Genomic DNA, 18,395 nt, shown 5'->3' with positions numbered 1-18,395 from the left:
CTGCCACTAGCCTCCCTTGTCAGGCATCCTAGCCCTGACAAAACCCAGGATGCCCTCTCCTTCCATTCCAGATCGCTTGCTGGATCTGTACCCTCCCGACTCTCCCGTGAGCCCTAATCCACCAGCACAGGACATTGCTCCATCTCTGCTGTAAGGATCCAGCAACTGCAGGAGAGGAGCACTTACTTCTATCCAGATGTAATGCGGCGTGACCTCCGGTGGACATGGTATGGGCTGGCTCTCTTCCGAAGCAGCTAAGGGATCTGCTTCTTTCCGCTCGGCAGAGAACAGGCCAAACTTCTGCTCCACGGTCATTTGCCAGGCCCCTGACATTTCTCGCATGAACTGGGAGGCAGGAGGGAAGAGGAATACAAATGTTTGCTTCATTTCCTGCCTTCTGGTCTGAATTCTATTCTAAGTGGTGGGGTATACAGTGAACTTTGAGACACATTTTTTGGTTCTGTATGCCAGTTAGTACACAGAAATGCATGCATGTGTACACCTAGTTCATGGGATATTTTTAGAATATTTCCTTTAAACACACATGTATTCCAAAAGCAATATAAGGCCACTTTCAAAGAAAATTGGTCCAAGTTATCCACTCTTGCTAGAAAAACTGACTGCATTTCTACATCTCATGGCACAATCTTTACAAACTACCACTACCCAATGTGTGGAAGTGATATGCCAAGCACAGTAGTTACATGTAAAAAAGGACCCTGGACAGTTAAGTCCAGTCAAAGGCGACTATGGGGTTGCCACAGTCATCTTGCTTTCAGGCTGAGGGAGCCGGCGTTTGTCCACAGACAGTTTTCCGGGTCATGTGGCCAGCAGTTTTCCGGGTCATGTGGCGCAATGGGACACCATGACGGAAACCAGAGCCCATGGAAACGCAGTTTACGTTCCCGCTACAGTGGTACCTATTTATCTACTTGCACTGGAAGGTGGGGGAGGATTATTCCAGTCTTGCGAAATCAGCGAAGAGAAACCAGCAGGTCTGGAAGCAGAAAGGGACATCCTTCTAGCAAGATACTTCCAAGTTATTTCATAAACCTAACCTACAGAACAAGAGGAAGGGGGGAACCAGCCCTGGAGATCCTCTTCCACTCAACAGACAGAGAAGAAATAATTTCTAGCACAGGTGATTTTAAACACGCGTCTATTCTTAGTGTCAAATTTTTCCTTCTGGAGAATGACTCTTAAGACTGCAACCATAAAGAGAGTTACTAGGGACAGTCACTAGGGACCCTTGAACACATTAACTTCCGCGTAAACGCATCTCAGATTGTGCTGCGAGTGATTTTGTTTTCCTTACCGGCACTTCTATTCCATTCTTGGCAGCGAGCAGCCATTCCCAACAAGCGATGGCCGTTTCCATGCCGTGCTCGCTGAACATTCGCAGCGGGCCCCAACACAGGTGATGCAAGAGCTGAGGGTCAGTGTCTGAAATGGAAACATTTATACGTAGAAATATACTTTTTTTTTTATGAGTATTTTAAATGGGTTGGGTCCAGACTTAGTCATACTTAATATAGACCCACTTAAATTAATAGGACTCCAGGGAAGAAATGAAAGGAGTGGTGCATAAGTTACAAAACAAATAAGCAACATTTTGCATTTATCACACAAGCATATTATTCAACTATAAGCATCTGTAGCTGTTTAATCCTGCAACCCTACGATCTAAGGGTAGGCACTGATGCTTTTAGTGATGCTGTTGCAATTTTGTGTGTTGTATGCATTCCCCCCCCCCCCCGAAAAGTGTGGTCTACAAATATTTAAATAAATAGCTGTAATGTGCCCTGGGACCTTATGGTAAACAAATCAATCACTCAATCAATCAATCAATCAATCAATCAATCATCCATCCTTACAGCTGTACAAAGCTGAATAATTATTTGCCCATCAACCAGTAGACAGAATTCTCTTTAATTGAGAAATAAAAGAACCAGTTTGAAATTCCTCTTTCAGCATCCTTTTCTGTGGCTTCTCTCTCTAAAACATGTATATATGCACGTACACATGGCAGAGCAAGGAAAATCGAACTGTTGTCCTTACCTCTGCTACTTATCAACATGGCTGTCATCTTAAACATGACTTGAGTGTAGTGTTCAGGCTGGCCTGGTTCCAGGGCCTCGTTGAGCTGCTTTATCATTAGTTTACTAAGATCTGAGGTGCGGCCTGTGGCGTGACAGTAATTAATCATCCCAGCAACCTGTTAAGAGAATTTCCAATCAGTTAACAGGGCTTGCAAAAACCTTTAAATGTCTAGTGTTTATCTTTGTAGTCAATTAAAGGTAAAGGGACCCCTGACCATTAGGTCCAGTTGTGGCCGACTCTGGGGTTGCGGCGCTCATCTCGCCTTATTGGCTGAGGGAGCCGGCATACAGCTTCCGGGTCATGTGGCCAGCATGACTAAGCCGCTTCTGGCAAACCAGAGCAGCACACGGAAACACCGTTTACCTTCCCGCCGGAGTGGTACCTATTTATCTACTTGCACTTTGTTTATCTTTGTGGTCAATTACCGTATTTTTTGCTCTATAAGACTCACTTTTTCCCTCCTAAAAAGTAAGGGGAAATGTGTGTGCGTCTTATGGAGCGAATGCAGGCTGCGCAGCTATCCCAGAAGCCAGAACAGCAAGAGGGATTGCTGCTTTCGCTGCGCAGCGATCCCTCTTGCTGTTCTGGCTTCTGGGATTCAGAATTTTTTTTTTCTTGTTTTCCTCCTCCAAAAACTAGGTGCGTCTTGTGGTCTGGTGCATCTTATAGAGCGAAAAATATGGTACTCTACGGCTATGAAGAGCTTTTCAGCCCTGTCAAAGCATGGCAAGATTACTATCATAGCCTTTGGAAAATGTGGATTCTGCATTTTGTGAGTTGTCTTTATTTCATGATGTTTTAATCAATCTTATTCTACAAACCACTTTTGAGAGTTTTTTCAGGTAAAGAAGAGCTGGGTAAAAATTATTAAAATAAAACATTCCTGAATATTCTCATGCATCCCTTTTGAATGGCCAAGTTTAAACATCGTGTTTGCACGTAATGATCCACGAAAGTATCCCTGGTCAACCAAAAGCTTTTAAAAGTACTAGCAACTCAGGAAGAATATGATGGATGCAACAAATGTTACTCGGTTTGTTTTCACTTCTACATAAAATGTTTTTAGATACTAAAATGTATAGCATTCAAAATAATGTTTCATACCACAATAAACACTTTACTGTAAATGAGCAAATTTCACGCACTTTAGTGAAGAGAAGGAAAGCAAGAGGGAAACAAATAATGACCCCTGTTTTAATGCCACAGGGCTTAGACTGCTGTACTTACTTCTCCAGCATAGCGATTTCGTAAGTTAAGTGAAGCCATGAAGTTGGAATAGTCTTTCTTTACACAGGCAGGCCTTTCAGTTAACTGGGTTGCCTACAAAAAAAAAAAAAAAGATATGATTACTATGTAAGTCATGGATAGGCAAACTAAGGCCCAGGGGCCGGATCCAGCCCAATCGCCTTCTAAATTCAGCCCACGGACGGTCCAGGAATCAGTGTGTTTTTACATGAGTAGAATGTGTCCTTTTATTTAAAATGCTTCTCTGGGTTATTTGTAGGAATTCATTCATTCCCCCCCCAAAAAAATATAGTCTGCCCCCCCCACAAGGTCTGAGGGACAGTGGACTGGACCCCTGCTGAAAAAGTTTGCTGACCCCTGATGCAAGTGATATACCGAATTTTTCGCTCTATAGGACGCACTGGTCCATAGGACGCATCTTGTTTTAGAGGGGGAGAACAAGAAAAAAAAATTCTCCCCCTCTCTGCTCAGCGCCCCATCAGCGAAGCGGCAGGAGAAGCGGAGCCCCTTCCATTTCCCCTCCTGCTTGGCTCAATGGGCGCTCCGCAGCTCTCCCTCTCTGCTGAAGCCAGGAGACTCTTGCTCTCCTGGCTTCAGCAAAAGGAACCCGAAGACTGCGGAGCACAGTGGGAACTCGTGCTGCGCTCCGAAGGCTTCAGGCGGCTATCCTTGAAGCCTGGAGAGCGAGAAGGGTTGGTGCACGCCGACCCCTCTCGCTCTCCAGGCTTCAGCGAAAGCAACGCGAAACCTCCGGAACGCGGAGGGAGCGCTCCCTCTGCGCTTCGGGGGCTTCACGTTGCTATCGCTGAAGCCAAGGAGCCTGCATTCGCTCCACAGGACGCACACACATTTCCCCTTAATTTCTGGAGGGGGAAAAGTGCGTCCTATAGAGCGGAAAATACGTGTGTGTGTGCGTGTGCGCACACACACAGCCCGCCCCCCTTCTGCTCCTGTCCAGCAAATGGTATTCAGTGGTATACTATGCCTGAACATGGAGGTTCTACACAGACAGTGCATTTATAATAGTCACTCACAGACCTCCATGGATTTGTCCAGCCCCCTTGCCTTTAAAATTAACTAAGCCCGTACCCATCACCACGTCTTGTGGCAGTGAATCTGCTAACTGAATTAGGTGGTGGTGTTCTTGGTGTTTTAATCCCACTCTTTAGCTGGGAAAAGACTCCTGCAGCGGCTTACTGACCCCAGTTGACTGCAGGCTTCCAATCTAAGAAACAGGACACAAAAGGGGGAAAGGGAGCAGGAGGCAGTAGGAAAAAAGCAAGCTCAGGCACTGCGATGCAACTGAGTTATATGGCACTGGAAAACTTGAAAGTGTTACGTGAATTAAGAGTGTACCCCTCCTCAATGAAAACGGTTAACTCCCCAAAGAGCACTGGGCTCCACTTGTATAAAATAGTCGCAAAACCAAGAAAAAAAACACAGGAAACTCTGGCCAGTTAACCAAAGAGGCGATTGTCCTCACTCACCCCCAGAGTTGTGTTCTGCCTATTGTAGCCTGCGAAGTGGAGGATGCTCTCCGTGGCCATAGCTAGCCCTGTGTGCTGGGACAGGCCAGAGACCCAGTTCTGATGCTTGTTTAAATATTCCTGAAAGAAGAGCAGAGAGAATAGTCTGAGTGCAAGCAGAAAATTTAAAACAAGGTCCGTATGTTTTATCTTATGCTGGTCAATGGCCGAAATAAAGTTTGATACTGACTACTTTAAAACCATGTCTAATACAATATACCGAAAATGGCATTCCTTTCTGTGGGAGAAGAGAGGGAGTGCCTTGTTAGTGCCTTTAAAGATAGTATACCTCCATCTTTAAATACACACACACACACGCAATATTTAGCTACAACTCACAGAAGTTACCTGTAAGTGAGATTTGGTGACTGAAGGAGCCCATTTCATGGCTTCTTGGAGGATCATTCCACACCGTGCGGCAAAATCCTTTACTATACTCTAAAAAAAGGGACACAAAACAGTCAGCTGGTAAAATGAATTGTTGTGCTGAATAATAAAAGCAAAATACATTCGTACCTTGGTTTTCGAACAGCTTAGTTCTCAAACATTTTGGCTCCCGAACGCCGCAAATCCGGAAGTTAATGTTCAGGTTTGCAAACTATTTTTGGAAGCCCAACATCCAGCTTCTGTGGCTTCCGATTGGTTGCAGGAGCTTCCAGCAGCCAATCAGAAGCCGCGCTTTGGTTTCCGAACGTTTTGGAAGTCGAATGGAATTCCAGAACGGATTCCATTCGACTTCCAAGGTACGACTATAAAGCAAATATTAAGCTGGGTCAGGTGCACATGCAAAATATCCAACATGTGGCAGTAAAACTGCTAGCACATTTGAAAAGCTAAGCAGGCTCTGGCATGGTTTCAAATTGTGCATTCGATTCCTGCGCTTTATCTAGAACATTGATCAATCCCCCCCACATTATTAATATTTGATAAATGTATTTAGTATTATTTGGGTGGCTGGTCCAACTCAAGAGAGTAGAACCTCTAAAATTAATAGACACGGCTAACTTAGGTCCGTTAATTTCAAACAAACCTGAGCAGAATTTGGTTTCTTTTCTTTCTTAATTAGATTTCTTATTTGCCTTTCACCAATATTAGCTTGGTGGAAGAACCTCTGCTTGGCATGCAGAAGGTCCAAGGTTCATCCCCCAGCCTCCCCAGAGAGCCACTGTCAGGCAGTGTGGCGTTTGCCTCCTAGGTGGGTCATAAGGAAAGGGTTAAATGAGTGTGATGTGATTGGCCAGAGAGAAACTGATAGGAGGAGTTAGAGTTAGAGTCTCGGAGGGTGTGGAAGTCAGTTGAGAGTTGGGAGTTGGAGAAGGAAGAGGGAGGATACATCTGTGGGTTGGTCAAGTTGTGTGGTGAGAGAGTGAGAGGAACTGTTAGGTGGAGTCAGATAGATAGTTGGGATAATCAGTTTGAAATGTTAGGAAGTTGAAGTTGCTTATAAAAATAAACTTGATTATTTAGAATCATAGAATCATAGAGTTGGAAGAGACCACAAGGGCCATCGAGTCCAACCCCCTGCCAAGCAGGAAACACCATCAGAGCACTCCTGACATATGGTTGTCAAGCCTCTGCTTAAAGACCTCCAAAGAAGGAGACTCCACCACACTCCTTGGCAGCAAATTCCACTGTCGAACAGCTCTTACTGTCAGGAAGTTCTTCCTAATGTTTAGGTGGAATCCTCTTTCTTGTAGTTTGGATCCATTGCTCCGTGTCCGCTTCTCTGGAGCAGCAGAAAGCAACTTTTCTCCCTTCTCTATGTGACATCCTTTTATATATTTGAACATGGCTATCATATCACCCCTTAACCTCCTCTTCTCCAGGCAGTGGAGAACAGGAGTGCCTGGCGTTCTCTGGTCCATGGGGTCACGAAGAGTCGGACACGACTAAACGACTAAACAACAACAATCATATCACCCCTTAACCTCCTCTTCTCCAGGCTAAAGATGCCCAGCTCCCTTAGCCGTTCCTCATAAGGCTAAGGGAGCCTTTGTTAATGTTAACAACTGTCTGGACTCCGTGTGTACCCGAGGGAAACGGGTTGGTGGCAGCGAAGAGGTAATCACAGTGGTGGCACAGGGATCAATAGACTGTCAAACATCCAGGGACCCTGTGTGATTGCCACAGGCAGCGAAGACAACATTAAGCTAAAAGGACCAAACCAGCCTGATTCAGTATAAGGGAGCTTCCTATGTAGCAATCCCCACATGTGGACATCTAGGACAAAGGAAATGGGGTGGGCACACTGGGCAAGCGGGGAGGAAGATGGGCTCTTGCTCCTCCACCCATATGCAACTAGGTAAGCCCATCTATTCCAGCCTGGCAAAGGCAGACAAAATGCTACTCTTTCACAGAAAGGCCTTTGCAGTTCAGTACTGCTGCAGTGCAAGGAAACAGAAATGTTCCAAAAAAATATATGAGGCCAGACATAAGTAATTAGTCGCCTTCAAGCATTAACCACGTGCAGGAGCAAGAAGATGCAAATCTAGAAAAGGTCACAGTATTCATCTTTCTGCATCCTGGCGTGTCTTACCTCTCTAGCTTCGTATGTATCGGGAACAGTAATTCTATACGGGGCGTCTGGAATGTCATAGTAGGGTTGGTCCTTGTGAATGTCCTGAAAAGGAAAAAAAAACAACCCTTTAACAAGAATCAGATCACTGTCTTAGAAATGCTGTGTGTTGACATCCGTCTGTCTCAAAAGACAATGGAGTGCGCCTCCAGGGGAAGAGTCAAACTGCTTCAGAATCACATTGCCTGCTGTGGCTGCAGAGAGGGTAATTTGTAACTACTGCCTCCCATGTTGTTTTAGCTGTGTTAGCAGCATTGAAGTGACTTCCCCGAGGCGCAAGCCTGGGCAGTGTGTATGGAGATCCCGGGCAGCCCAGAAGACAAGACCCACACCTCGCTGGTAGGGTCCAGAGGAAAGCAGAGCAATACATTTGGCACCAGCTTGGCTGCAGGAGTTGCCGGAAGGAAGTGTACAAGGTGCCACCCAAACATCTTAGGGACTCCACTCTGGATTTGTGCCAGATTTACTCCAGAGGGAAGTATCAGCATGCATGGGAGAACCCAACGTCTGCAGAAATTCAAAAGGTTTTCAGGAAGAAAGCCCTAGGAGTTCTCAACAACCCAACAAAGGCTGAGCATCCTCAGTTACTGGACAATGACGAGCGTCTTTTGCGGGATGGAACAGAAAACCAAGGGAGAAGTGGAATAGAATATTCTGGAGGAAACGAAGAGGGGCTGGCCAGTTATTTCAAGGATAAGGAACCATGTTTCAGCCCAAGGGATGCAATCGCTTCTGCTCAACTTTCTGAGAAGCAAATGTGGGCAGAACAACATATGCAGTGCAAGAACTCTACAAAAGAGTTTCACAATATAATAATAATAATAATAATAATAATAATAATAATAATGATGATGTTAATATGAAAATACTTACTGCACTCAATGATAGGGAGAGGGTCTGGAGGATATCTAACATGGTCTTCAGCACTGTTCCACTCCAAAGTAAGTGAGGGAACCTTGAAACAAAAAAGACATGTACAAAAGTCTACATCAGTCTAGTTGTTACACAAAGCAGAGGGTGGGAATGAAGGGAAGAAATTACAAAAACCAAGGGAGAGTTGCTGTTGCATGAACATCAAAATAAGGACAGCATATTTAAAAATACACTCACTTGTCTACAAGGCCAGATAAGTACTTATCGGCGACCCGTCTGATCCTCTTATGAATATGATTGAAATTCACCAGCAAAAACTGAGCGTGTCTTTCCAGCTCTTCTTCATTTTCTTTCGTTTTAGCCTAAACATGTAGGAGGAACATGAGGCTTTTTGTTGTTCCTTTAAAACAATTGCTAAATCACTGCTTAAGTTTGCAATACTATGTACACTAATATCTGGATAAAAATGCCCAAGACCATTATAGGAAAATAGGACTTAGCTTTGCATTCGGATTTATCTCTTATCTAGCACCATTAATGAGTGGGGTAGAGAGTAACAACAAGACAGCAGCCAGCTTGCTCAACCCTAATGTCCTATTTTGATCAGTACTCAATAAAAACCATTGCCAAGTTTGCTCCTCAGAAAGGTTCTGCCGTCACCTAGAGCATTTGCTATTGCTTTGCAATGTAAGAAGAATGAGCCCTGAATTCATGCGATCGATAGATCTCTCTCCAACAGAACCACACTGTTTTTCAGTTCCATGTTATTAGCTAACGATTTCATGGGTTAGTGTCATGTGAATGACCCTCATGCTCATATGCTCCCTCCTCCTTCTTCCTCTCCACGCTACAATTCTCTGCCTAACTTCCAGGCTAGCAGCAAACTATGGTTTGTTGTTCCACCCAAGCCACAGTTCTGTGTTGAATCTGAACTGACCCTCAAATTGTTCTCCTCTATTCCTGGATCCACACTGCTCTAAATGCAGGGAGAAACCCATTCTGAAGGTTTTTAGGACGGGTTTCAAGTAAGGGCTAAAGGAAGTTCCACCTGCCGTTTCTCTGCAACAGTTTTTCAATGTGTCAGAGCAACAGCAGAGGAGCCAATCTGCTAGCCCAGGGGTCTGCAACCTTTAAGACAAAAAGAGCCACTTGGACCCATTTCCGAAGAAAAAAAAACTGGGAGCCGCAAAACTCGTCATTATAAAAATAACTTTTTTGTCACTTTTTTATTATTTCTTTGTTTGACCCCTCAGAATTACTCCTCCTCATAGAAATAAACGTTAAATTAACAAGTTACCTTTTTTTGTGTGTGTGTGTTCTTCACTCCCCTTCAAAACAGTGACCAGCGTACATGCCCCCTTTCAATGCAGTGACCAGCGTACATGCCCCTTACAATGTAGTGGGCGGGCGGGCAGGTGACGTCGGGACGGTGCGTGACTAACGCACGCACCGCCCCCATGCGACGTCACAGCCAATACAGCGCCCGCCACAGTGGGGAGTGTCAGGGCGCACAATGCGCCTCCTCCCCTCGCTAGTATCCGCCCCGGAGCTGCGGCAAAGGTGTAAAAGAGCCACATGCGGCTCCGGAGCCGCGGGTTGCAGACCCCTGTGCTAGCCTAAGGATTTAATGTGAAAGTGCATCAGGGTTGTATCCAATGTAGCGCTTATTAAAGTCAATTTGAGGTAGACTTGTTATGCCGGTGAAACGTTTTGTGCCAGTGAAACGTTGTGCAAGGGATCACATTAGCATAGTAGCTTTGTTTCATGATAGACTGTGAGATCTGTTGCACAAGGAGTTTCTGCCAGCACCACTGTTGCATTGGGGTTCCTCTGTTGTGCACAGCTGAAACTCACCCATCCATTAGCACAAGGGTCCTTTCGTAGCGGGCAGAGAAATTGGATACAGCCCCAAGTCAAGGATGGGGAACTGGTGTCTGTCCAGATGTTGTCAGACTTCACCTCCCATCAGCCTCAGTTGGCAGAGGCCACGGTGAGAGATGACAATAACTGTACTCCAGCAACATTGAAGGTTCCCCAACCCTGTTCTGCACTACGTATGCAAAAGCACTCTAGATTTGGGTTGACCTAAAGAGGCGTTTTGTCATTGCCCTGGTTAACTTACTTTGTCAGCCATCATGCAGAGGAAGGCTTCAAACACCTTATCTGCTACGGCTATGACACACTGCATCATACCTGAAAGGAGGAAGCAAAAGAAAAGAAATGTTGGCTATGCTTATTTTTTACCCATTTTCTCCTTGAAACTCTGGGACAGATTTCCTTCTCAGTAGACCTAAAGGGGGAGGTTTTGCATCACTCACGCCTCCATCCTAAAAATCATTTCCACCGGACTTAATGAATGACTACTGCCTAACCTCCACCAGTCCTTTAAATTCTTCAAGTCTCCATTAAAGGTGACTTTAATTGCATGAAAACCATTTCCCACCAAACTGACTGATGCTAAAGATTCCAGAGACAAGCAGGCAGGTGAAGACAACACTGGGGGCCTGTTTCTGTTACAGCTGGACAATCTCTTCTCCCCACAAGCCTGTCTACTGCACACTGCCCAGGGGGAAGGATCTTGATGATTTGTCATGATGTTGTTCATTATGATTTTACTGGTGCAGTTTGAAATATTTGAAGTTGCTTTGGATAGATTTGTATCCTGAAGAGGCAGGATGCAAACAAGTATCATAAACAAACACACAAGATGTGCATGTTATTTTTTATTTATTTAACTAGCCACCATAAGGGAAGCTGCACAATTTTTGTCCGTGTGGGGATGGGCTTAAACCTCTCTTTCCCTACCAGAGTCCTGACAAAAATTATCCACCTACCCCCTTGTGGGAAGGAAGCCACCAAAAAGGTAACCCAATAATTATGCTACATTATATGAAATGAGGGACGCAGGTGGCGCTGTGGGTTAAACCACAGAGCCTAGGACTTGCCGATCAGAAGGTCGGAAGTTCGAATCCCCGCAATGGGGTGAGCTCCCATTGCTCGGTCCCTGCTCCTGCCAACCTAGCAGTTCGAAAGCACGTCAAAGTGCAAGTAGATAAATAGGTACCACTCTGGCGGGAAGGTAAACGGCGTTTCCGTGCGCTGCTCTGGTTCGCCAGAAGCGGCTTAGTCATGCTGGCAACATGACCCGGAAGCTGTACGCCGGCTCCCTCGGCCGATAAAGCAAGATGAGCGCCCCAACCCCAGAGTCGGCCACGACTGGACCTAATGGTCAGGGGTCCCTTTAACTTTATATGAAATGAAAGCTGGTAAAAGTTTGTTTAATTCTGTTACAGCCAGACACGAATCTGTCTACCTTAGGTAAAACACAATCTATATACAGTCTCACCCGATTTGTCTTTTTGAATAGCTTTATCCTCAAAATAACAAAACATCACTTGGAAGCGATCTGGGTCTGTTGAACGCAATACCCTAGGAGAGAGAATATGAGAAATGCGTTTGACATAGAAATACAGGTGAAGGAGGCTTTTTAAAGTGCCCATTCACAGAAAACAGCTGTCTTTTCCTTACATGGTGTGGAATTCTAACTGAAAGAAACCTTGTTTTAAAATGTAACTGCTAAAAGCTAAAACTCTTGCAGGAGTTGCCTTCCATTTTGCACTCATCATGTCATCCACTGGCATAAGATGTGACAATAGCCACCAGCTTAGGGTCAAATTTCATGTCATGCTTATTGCGCAGCTTAATGTTTTTCTTTAATTAATTATAGCCACAGGAATTTTGAGGGGGGGGGGAGAACTGTTAACAGAGAAAGTAGTACACAGGGAAGCTTATTCCTTCCCTACTAAGCCAAAACCCCTGCAAAAGCACCAACCCCCATTATAGCTACACGGCAGGGTAAAAAAAAAAAAATGTTCCTGTTTTGCTTACCATTATTGGAAACTTTTTTTTTACTAAGGCACATAGCTGGAGGGGGAGTTCATGAAGCTGGATTAGGAAGGCTAAACCTCCCTGCACACAGCTGTAATTGTTTAATGGAAAAACAAGGGACACAGCTGAACCATTTGCATTAAGTTGCCCAGTTTGAAAAAGGATTAAAGAATTAGTGGGGGGAAAGCACAAAGTCAAAGTGCATAAAATGCCAGAAATTGGTTCAGACATAATGCAAAGCCAAACCAAGATGTGGCACAAAACTGCAAGCTTCCAGGCTCCCTAAGAGGAGGAGGGCAGCCACTTCATTCCTCCCCAGTCATTTTGCTGAAGTGCCACGCTGACCTAAGCCATAGGTTGTCTTAGTGTGTTGTCCAAACCCATCCTTATGGCTTAGCTTTCCCAGACAAATCATGAGCTGTAAACCAAGGTCTGCCCTATGGTTTACAATCCGTGGTTTGTCCAAGAGAGCTAAACTACAAGCCCACGTTCAGACGGCACAGGAAGCCAAACCATGGCTTAACTCAGTCCAGGGCAGAAGCAAGATGACTGGGATGTCGTCTCCCAGAGCCTGTGTGCTCGTGCTCAAACCACGGTTTGGTTTACCATGACAAGCAAACAGGGCACTACAAAATCACGAGCAGAGCTTAAAAAGCTACCTCATGCATTCTAAACGGTACACAGAGAGCAGGTAGGTAGACATGGCAAAGTCCAGCTTATTGATCAGGGCAGATACGTCTGGCGGAGGATCCAAAAGATTGATGATGGTGCTCCGTAACTCATTCAGTTCAGCCTAAGAGCAAAACAAGAAAAACAACCATCAGCTACCCCAAACATGAGTTACTTAACCTGTAGAACTCCTCTGAACAGTCGTTACTTTTGTACTTTATACAAAGGGAATTAAAACAACGGAAGCATAAAAAAATCCTTTTGCAGGATACAGAAAGGTGCTCAAAGTGTTTCACAGCACATCCTGAGAGAAGACAAACACTATGTGTTTGGCTTACAAGTATCAAGATGCAAGAATGCTGATGCAGCTCAATGCGATTCATCACAAGTCAGGATGAAGTCTGCCAAAAAAAAGAAAGATTCTCATGGGGTGTCGACTTTTATTTTTCTTCCATCGTAAGAGCGTAAGTAGTCGCCAGCTAACTGCTCCCCTCGCAAGCAAGCAGAGGAGTACTACAGCTTATGATACGGGGAGGGAATCAGGATACTGGATCGAGGCCCTGAAAGGGCAGGGAGAAACAAAACCAAGTTGCTGTCTGCCACAACTTCAAAAGTCTTGACAGGTAAGAATCAAAAGCAGGAAAAACAAGGACTTTCTTTCTTTCTTTCTTTCTTTCTTTCTTTCTTTCTCTCCCTCACTCTCAGCTGATACCCCTGGGGCAGAACTACATGTTATGAGGTTAACATAGGACCCCTCCAGACCTCCTCTTTATCAGACATTCGCCCTGGTTTGCTTTGTTGGAGGTTATACAATGTCTTTGCTGAGCATCCATTCCGTTTTGTTTGCAATCAGACATTTACTCCTCAGTGCATTTCCCTGTCACATTTTTAAGCTGCAAAATCTGTTTGTTTGTTTTTTAAAGTGGATTTGTTGCGCCAGGGGAAGAGGTGCCTTATTCCACTTTAACTGTGCAAACTACATTTCCAGGGTTTGATTAAATCCCTCCGGCCAAAGTACTGACAATCTGGGGGTGCCCAAACCCATAACTGCCTTGTAATACCTGTTAGAATTCCTGCTCTGTGATTGCTGTCATGGGATTTTTGTCTATCACATGACGGTGTATGTTTTGACTCCACAGAGTGGGAAGTGACGGAGACAGGATGTTTGTGTTACTGTGTTCCGTGAAGTGGGACTATTGTCCTTTGTTCTTTTTCTCTTTGCTGTCTGATGCTAGAGAGAGAGGGAGCCATGTTGAAGTGCTCCGTGTGTGTTTGTATGTAAATAAACATAGATTAGCCAAAATGCTAGGTTCTGTTGCGCAAACTGCGAAGACTCTGCGGATCCCTAAGTGTGCCGGTGTCTGTTGGCATCGGTCCCTGTGATGTTCGGGCAGAAGAAAGCTTTTGAAGCTCCTGAATGAACGACCAGGAGGAAGAGAACATGCCAGTCGGGCATGTGTCTCTGCCAGGGTCCTACTCGAGTGTAGGACGAGCTCCTGACAAGACCAAGGCTAGGCAGTAGTGCCTTTCTGGGGAGAAACAGCAGGCAGTACTTGACCTACTGATTCTCTCCCACATGCCCTTCCCTTTGGGTGTTTTTAAGAGTGGAAGCATTGGTGGGAGTCCTGGGAGAGAAAGGTTCAGCGCCCCTTCCTCCTCCTGCCAATTCTTCCCTGCAAAAGATCCACACGCCCTATTGCATTGCTAGCCTGTATAATGTTTAGTTCCGCTTGGGGATTTCAGTGAAGCTGCTCCTTAAAAAAAAAACCTTTGTTCTCTTTAAGGTGGGAGCTGCATAACACAAGAGGGTATTTTTATGATCTCAGCAACCCATTCACTCTGTGCATTAATGAGGGTCTGAAAAGAAGGGGGCAGGACTTACGGAAGTGACTGTGTCATTTTTCATAGCTGAGTTGTACTGAAGAACAGAGCGGAGAGGCTCTTTGCTAGGAAACGTCAGTAGCGGTGACTTGGTTGCTATCTCACAAACACCCTCATACCACTCTTCGGGCCAAAGACCTAAAATTTGGAGACAAAAGAACATTATACCTGGTCCAGAATGTGGCAGCGAGACGGGTGACTGGGAGTGGCCGCCGAGATCATATAACACCGGTCCAAAAGGCCTACATTGGCTCCCAGTACATTTCCGAGCACAATTCAAAGTGTTGGTACAGATCTTAAACCCCTAAACAGCCTCGGCCCTGGGTACCTGAAAGAGCATCTCCACCCCCATCATTCAGCCCGGACACAAAAGTCCAGTGCCGAAAGCCTCCTGGTTGTTCCCTCACTGCGAGGTTACAGGTAACCAGCAGAGAGCCTTCTCCAGGCATAGGCAAACTCAGCCCTCCAGACATTTTGGGACTACAACTCCCATCATCCCTAGCTAACAGGACCACTGGTCAGGGATGATGGGTATTGTAGTCTCAAAACATCTGGAGGGCCAAGTTTGCCTATGCCTGGCCTTCTCAGTAGTGGCGCCCGCCCTGTGGAACGCCCTCCCATCAGATGTCAAGGAAATAAACAACTATCCGACTTTTAGAAGACATCTGAAGGCAGCCATGTTTAGCAAAGTTTTTAATGTTTGATATTTTATCACTTTTATTATTATTAATAATAATATTCTGTTGGGAGCCGCCCAGATGGGCGTGGTACAAATAAATTATTATCATTATTATCATTATCATCACCATCATCATCTCTGGGCATTAAGACCAGAACTATGTCCAACCAGGATGCTGTCATTGTGCCAAGAACTTTTATCAAAGGTAAAAGTAACAAAAATTAGTTTGAGTCACACTAGGCTTTTTAAATTTGGCTATTAGAAACCCTTTCAAAAAGATTAAAGCTTGGTTTGCATGCAGTCGCAATTTGGTGTTAATTGACTGAGCCTTGGGCTCATATGCTCCCTCCTCCCCTCATCCAATCAGATTTCCTCCTTTTTGTCACAAGCCACAGCATTTGACCTCCAAACCATGAGCGACAGCTGGATTATGACTCTGGTTTTAGAGGGCAGGCAAAAACACACACACAAAAAACACAGTTTGCCTGTTCAGGTGTGATGGGTAGAACTTAGCAGGACAGAACCCAATGGACTTAAAACTGAGTGTCAGTGAAACTGAAACAGTATAGAATTTAGACTGCTCAGTCTATCCCCATTTGTGGGTTTCTTGTCACAACAGGACAGTACAGCCATGATATTTCTTGCTGCTGCTGCTACAACAAATTAGCATAATTCTTCAGCAGTGAAGTCGCTGGTAAATGAAAACTTTTAAATGTGGCAACAGGCAGCTATTTGGCATATTTTCCTGCCTCTCCATTGAGAAGCGGTTGTCCAAATAAAAAGGAATCTCTGGAGTACCTGAGCCTTCCACAGCAAATCCCATAAGCACCGAATACAGCCAGAAGTCGCGGAAGAGCTTCTGTAACCTGGGCTTAGCTTCCTTGATGGGTGGCAAGCGTCTTGTAAGCTAGCAGAGTAAATGGAAGGGAAAATACGTTAACCACCTATCTGATAACATAAATGCAATGATATGCATGTAGATATTCTGGTACTTCTGATCTTGGATTTCTCACCTAAACATCAACCTAATAAAATGCAGATCATACTAATCAACATTAGTCCATCAACTATTGTGGTCCACTGGATTGAGAGTCCTAGCTCTGCCATGACTCATGTTAACAATATTAACAACAAGAAGCAGTTACTCTACAGAAAAGATGGGGAGCCATTGAGCCGTCAGATGTAGTGGGGGCTACAACTCCCAATATCCCTGATCAGGAGGGAGGGGTTCTGTTGAGCTGAGATGGAATTCAACATCATCTGGTGGACCACCCTTGCCCAGCAGAATTGTCAAGAGAACAAAACTAGAGGTTTCCAATTTTTGAGTAGATTAATTATAGCAAAGACTTTTAAGAGCCATAAGCACATACATTGCAAGACATACCCAGTGTTATTGGGAAAGGGCTGTAGCTTAGCTGTAGAGCATCTGCTTTGCCTGCAGAGGGACCCATTCCACCCAGAGTGGCTGGGGCAACCCAGTCAGATGGTACAAATAATAATATAATATAATATAATATAATATAATATAATATAATATAATATAATATAATATAATATAATATAACATAATATGATGATGATGTTCAATTTCTGTCTGGCATCTCAAGATAGGGCTGGGAGACAGCCCTGCCTGAAATCCTGGAGATGCCCAGCCAATCAAGGTATACAATACTGAGTTGATGCACCAATGGTCTTACTCAATATAAGGCAGCTTCCTATGTTCCCAAAACAGATTAACTATACAGTCATACCTCGGATTACAGACACTTTGCGTTGCACGATTTCGAGTTGCGCACCGTGCTGAACCCAGAAGTACCAGAACAGGTTACTTCCGGGTTTCAGCGCTTGTGCATGCACTAAATCACGCTCTGTGCATGCACAGAAGCACAGAAGCGCAACCCGCGTGTGCACAGACATGGTTCTGCGGGTTGTGAACGTGCCTCCCGCATGGATCACGTTCACAACCCGAGCGTCCACTTAGATGCTACAGAGAAAGCAGGCAACAGTTAACTATTTCAACATGACATCACTCAGAGTCCAAGGCTTGCATTCTCCATGTTTGAACACTATCAATTCTGAAATGTTAAGGATGATTATTGAATTAAAAATGTAGCTCATAAGTTAGAAGGTGCAATCAAAGACAGCTCAACTATGTTAGGCATCAATCAAAACGCCTACAAAATTTAGAAAAGCAAGGGACACTTGCTTACATTCTCTTAACCATTTTTATCACAACAAAGTGACTAGTTTTAGGCTGTATCCCACAATTGTTCTATGTGTTTTTAAAACTCAAAAGAAGCCTTGTGTGGCTGAAAATTTGAGCAGGGGAAGTGAAAGGGGTGGGGAGAGACTGTTGATCATAATCCCTCCAGCAGTTTTTATTTTGCTCAAAACTGCACTCCCCCGATTCAACTTTTCCCCTGTGTAAGAAAAGAAATGGTGACTGCATGTCACCTCTAATTTTCATTTATTCAACTTGCCATGAAGGAGATCAATGTAAAATGATCCATCGCCATGGGGACAACGTGCATTCTGGGGCGACGTGAATGTGGAAATGCCATTCCAAAGCTATGCTGAACATTATGCTGGTTCCTGGTCTTATGAATCATCTCTGGTGGGCCTCCTAATGGAACCATTGAAAATGACTCATTACAGCCAAAGAAAATGAAATGGCCTGTGACTCCAGCAGAAGCCATTGATTACAATGGTTTAGCCTGCTAGATCATTAAGAGCTGTCAAAGACCCCACAATGCGTCACAATGTATGGTAAGGCAAAGATCTGGGGGTTTTTTTGCCTGTATAAAACGAAAATAAAATGTGAGCATTCAAAAGAGGAGAAGATCAATCAGCAGAGGCAGCAAATGAACTAGAGGGATTTTAGCTGACAAGATAAACTTAGAAGTGATTGATTTACAGCCTATTTACTTTAGCGCATATCCATACACCAAAGTTCACAGTC

General features: G+C 44.6%; 1 protein-coding gene and 1 long non-coding RNA gene across 2 annotated transcripts in view; one reads left to right on the top strand and one right to left on the bottom strand.

The window, feature by feature from the left end:
- The window catches only part of PI4KA (phosphatidylinositol 4-kinase alpha), a 101,253-nt gene that overhangs the window by 34,087 nt on the left and 48,771 nt on the right, over positions 1 to 18,395 (bottom strand). The window contains exons 20-33 of the mRNA XM_079956285.1: positions 16,235 to 16,343; positions 14,759 to 14,895; positions 12,867 to 13,000; positions 11,666 to 11,748; positions 10,442 to 10,512; positions 8,557 to 8,681; positions 8,320 to 8,401; positions 7,408 to 7,491; positions 5,220 to 5,309; positions 4,833 to 4,952; positions 3,328 to 3,420; positions 2,059 to 2,215; positions 1,316 to 1,443; positions 187 to 345 (exon numbers count right to left, since the gene is read on the bottom strand). Of these exons, the coding sequence (XP_079812411.1) occupies positions 187 to 345; positions 1,316 to 1,443; positions 2,059 to 2,215; positions 3,328 to 3,420; positions 4,833 to 4,952; positions 5,220 to 5,309; positions 7,408 to 7,491; positions 8,320 to 8,401; positions 8,557 to 8,681; positions 10,442 to 10,512; positions 11,666 to 11,748; positions 12,867 to 13,000; positions 14,759 to 14,895; positions 16,235 to 16,343 (1,572 nt within the window). The remainder of the gene's footprint in view (positions 1 to 186; positions 346 to 1,315; positions 1,444 to 2,058; positions 2,216 to 3,327; positions 3,421 to 4,832; positions 4,953 to 5,219; positions 5,310 to 7,407; positions 7,492 to 8,319; positions 8,402 to 8,556; positions 8,682 to 10,441; positions 10,513 to 11,665; positions 11,749 to 12,866; positions 13,001 to 14,758; positions 14,896 to 16,234; positions 16,344 to 18,395) is intronic.
- Positions 1 to 18,395, top strand: part of LOC307205166 — a 246,053-nt gene that overhangs the window by 215,083 nt on the left and 12,575 nt on the right. The window lies entirely within an intron of this gene.

This window comes from Podarcis cretensis (genome assembly GCF_951804945.1).
Source record: "Podarcis cretensis genome assembly, chromosome: 16".
Classification (NCBI taxonomy): Eukaryota; Metazoa; Chordata; class Lepidosauria; order Squamata; family Lacertidae; genus Podarcis; species Podarcis cretensis.
The sequence above is the reverse complement of the archived record's forward strand: the minus strand, read 5'-3'. Positions and strand labels throughout refer to the sequence as shown.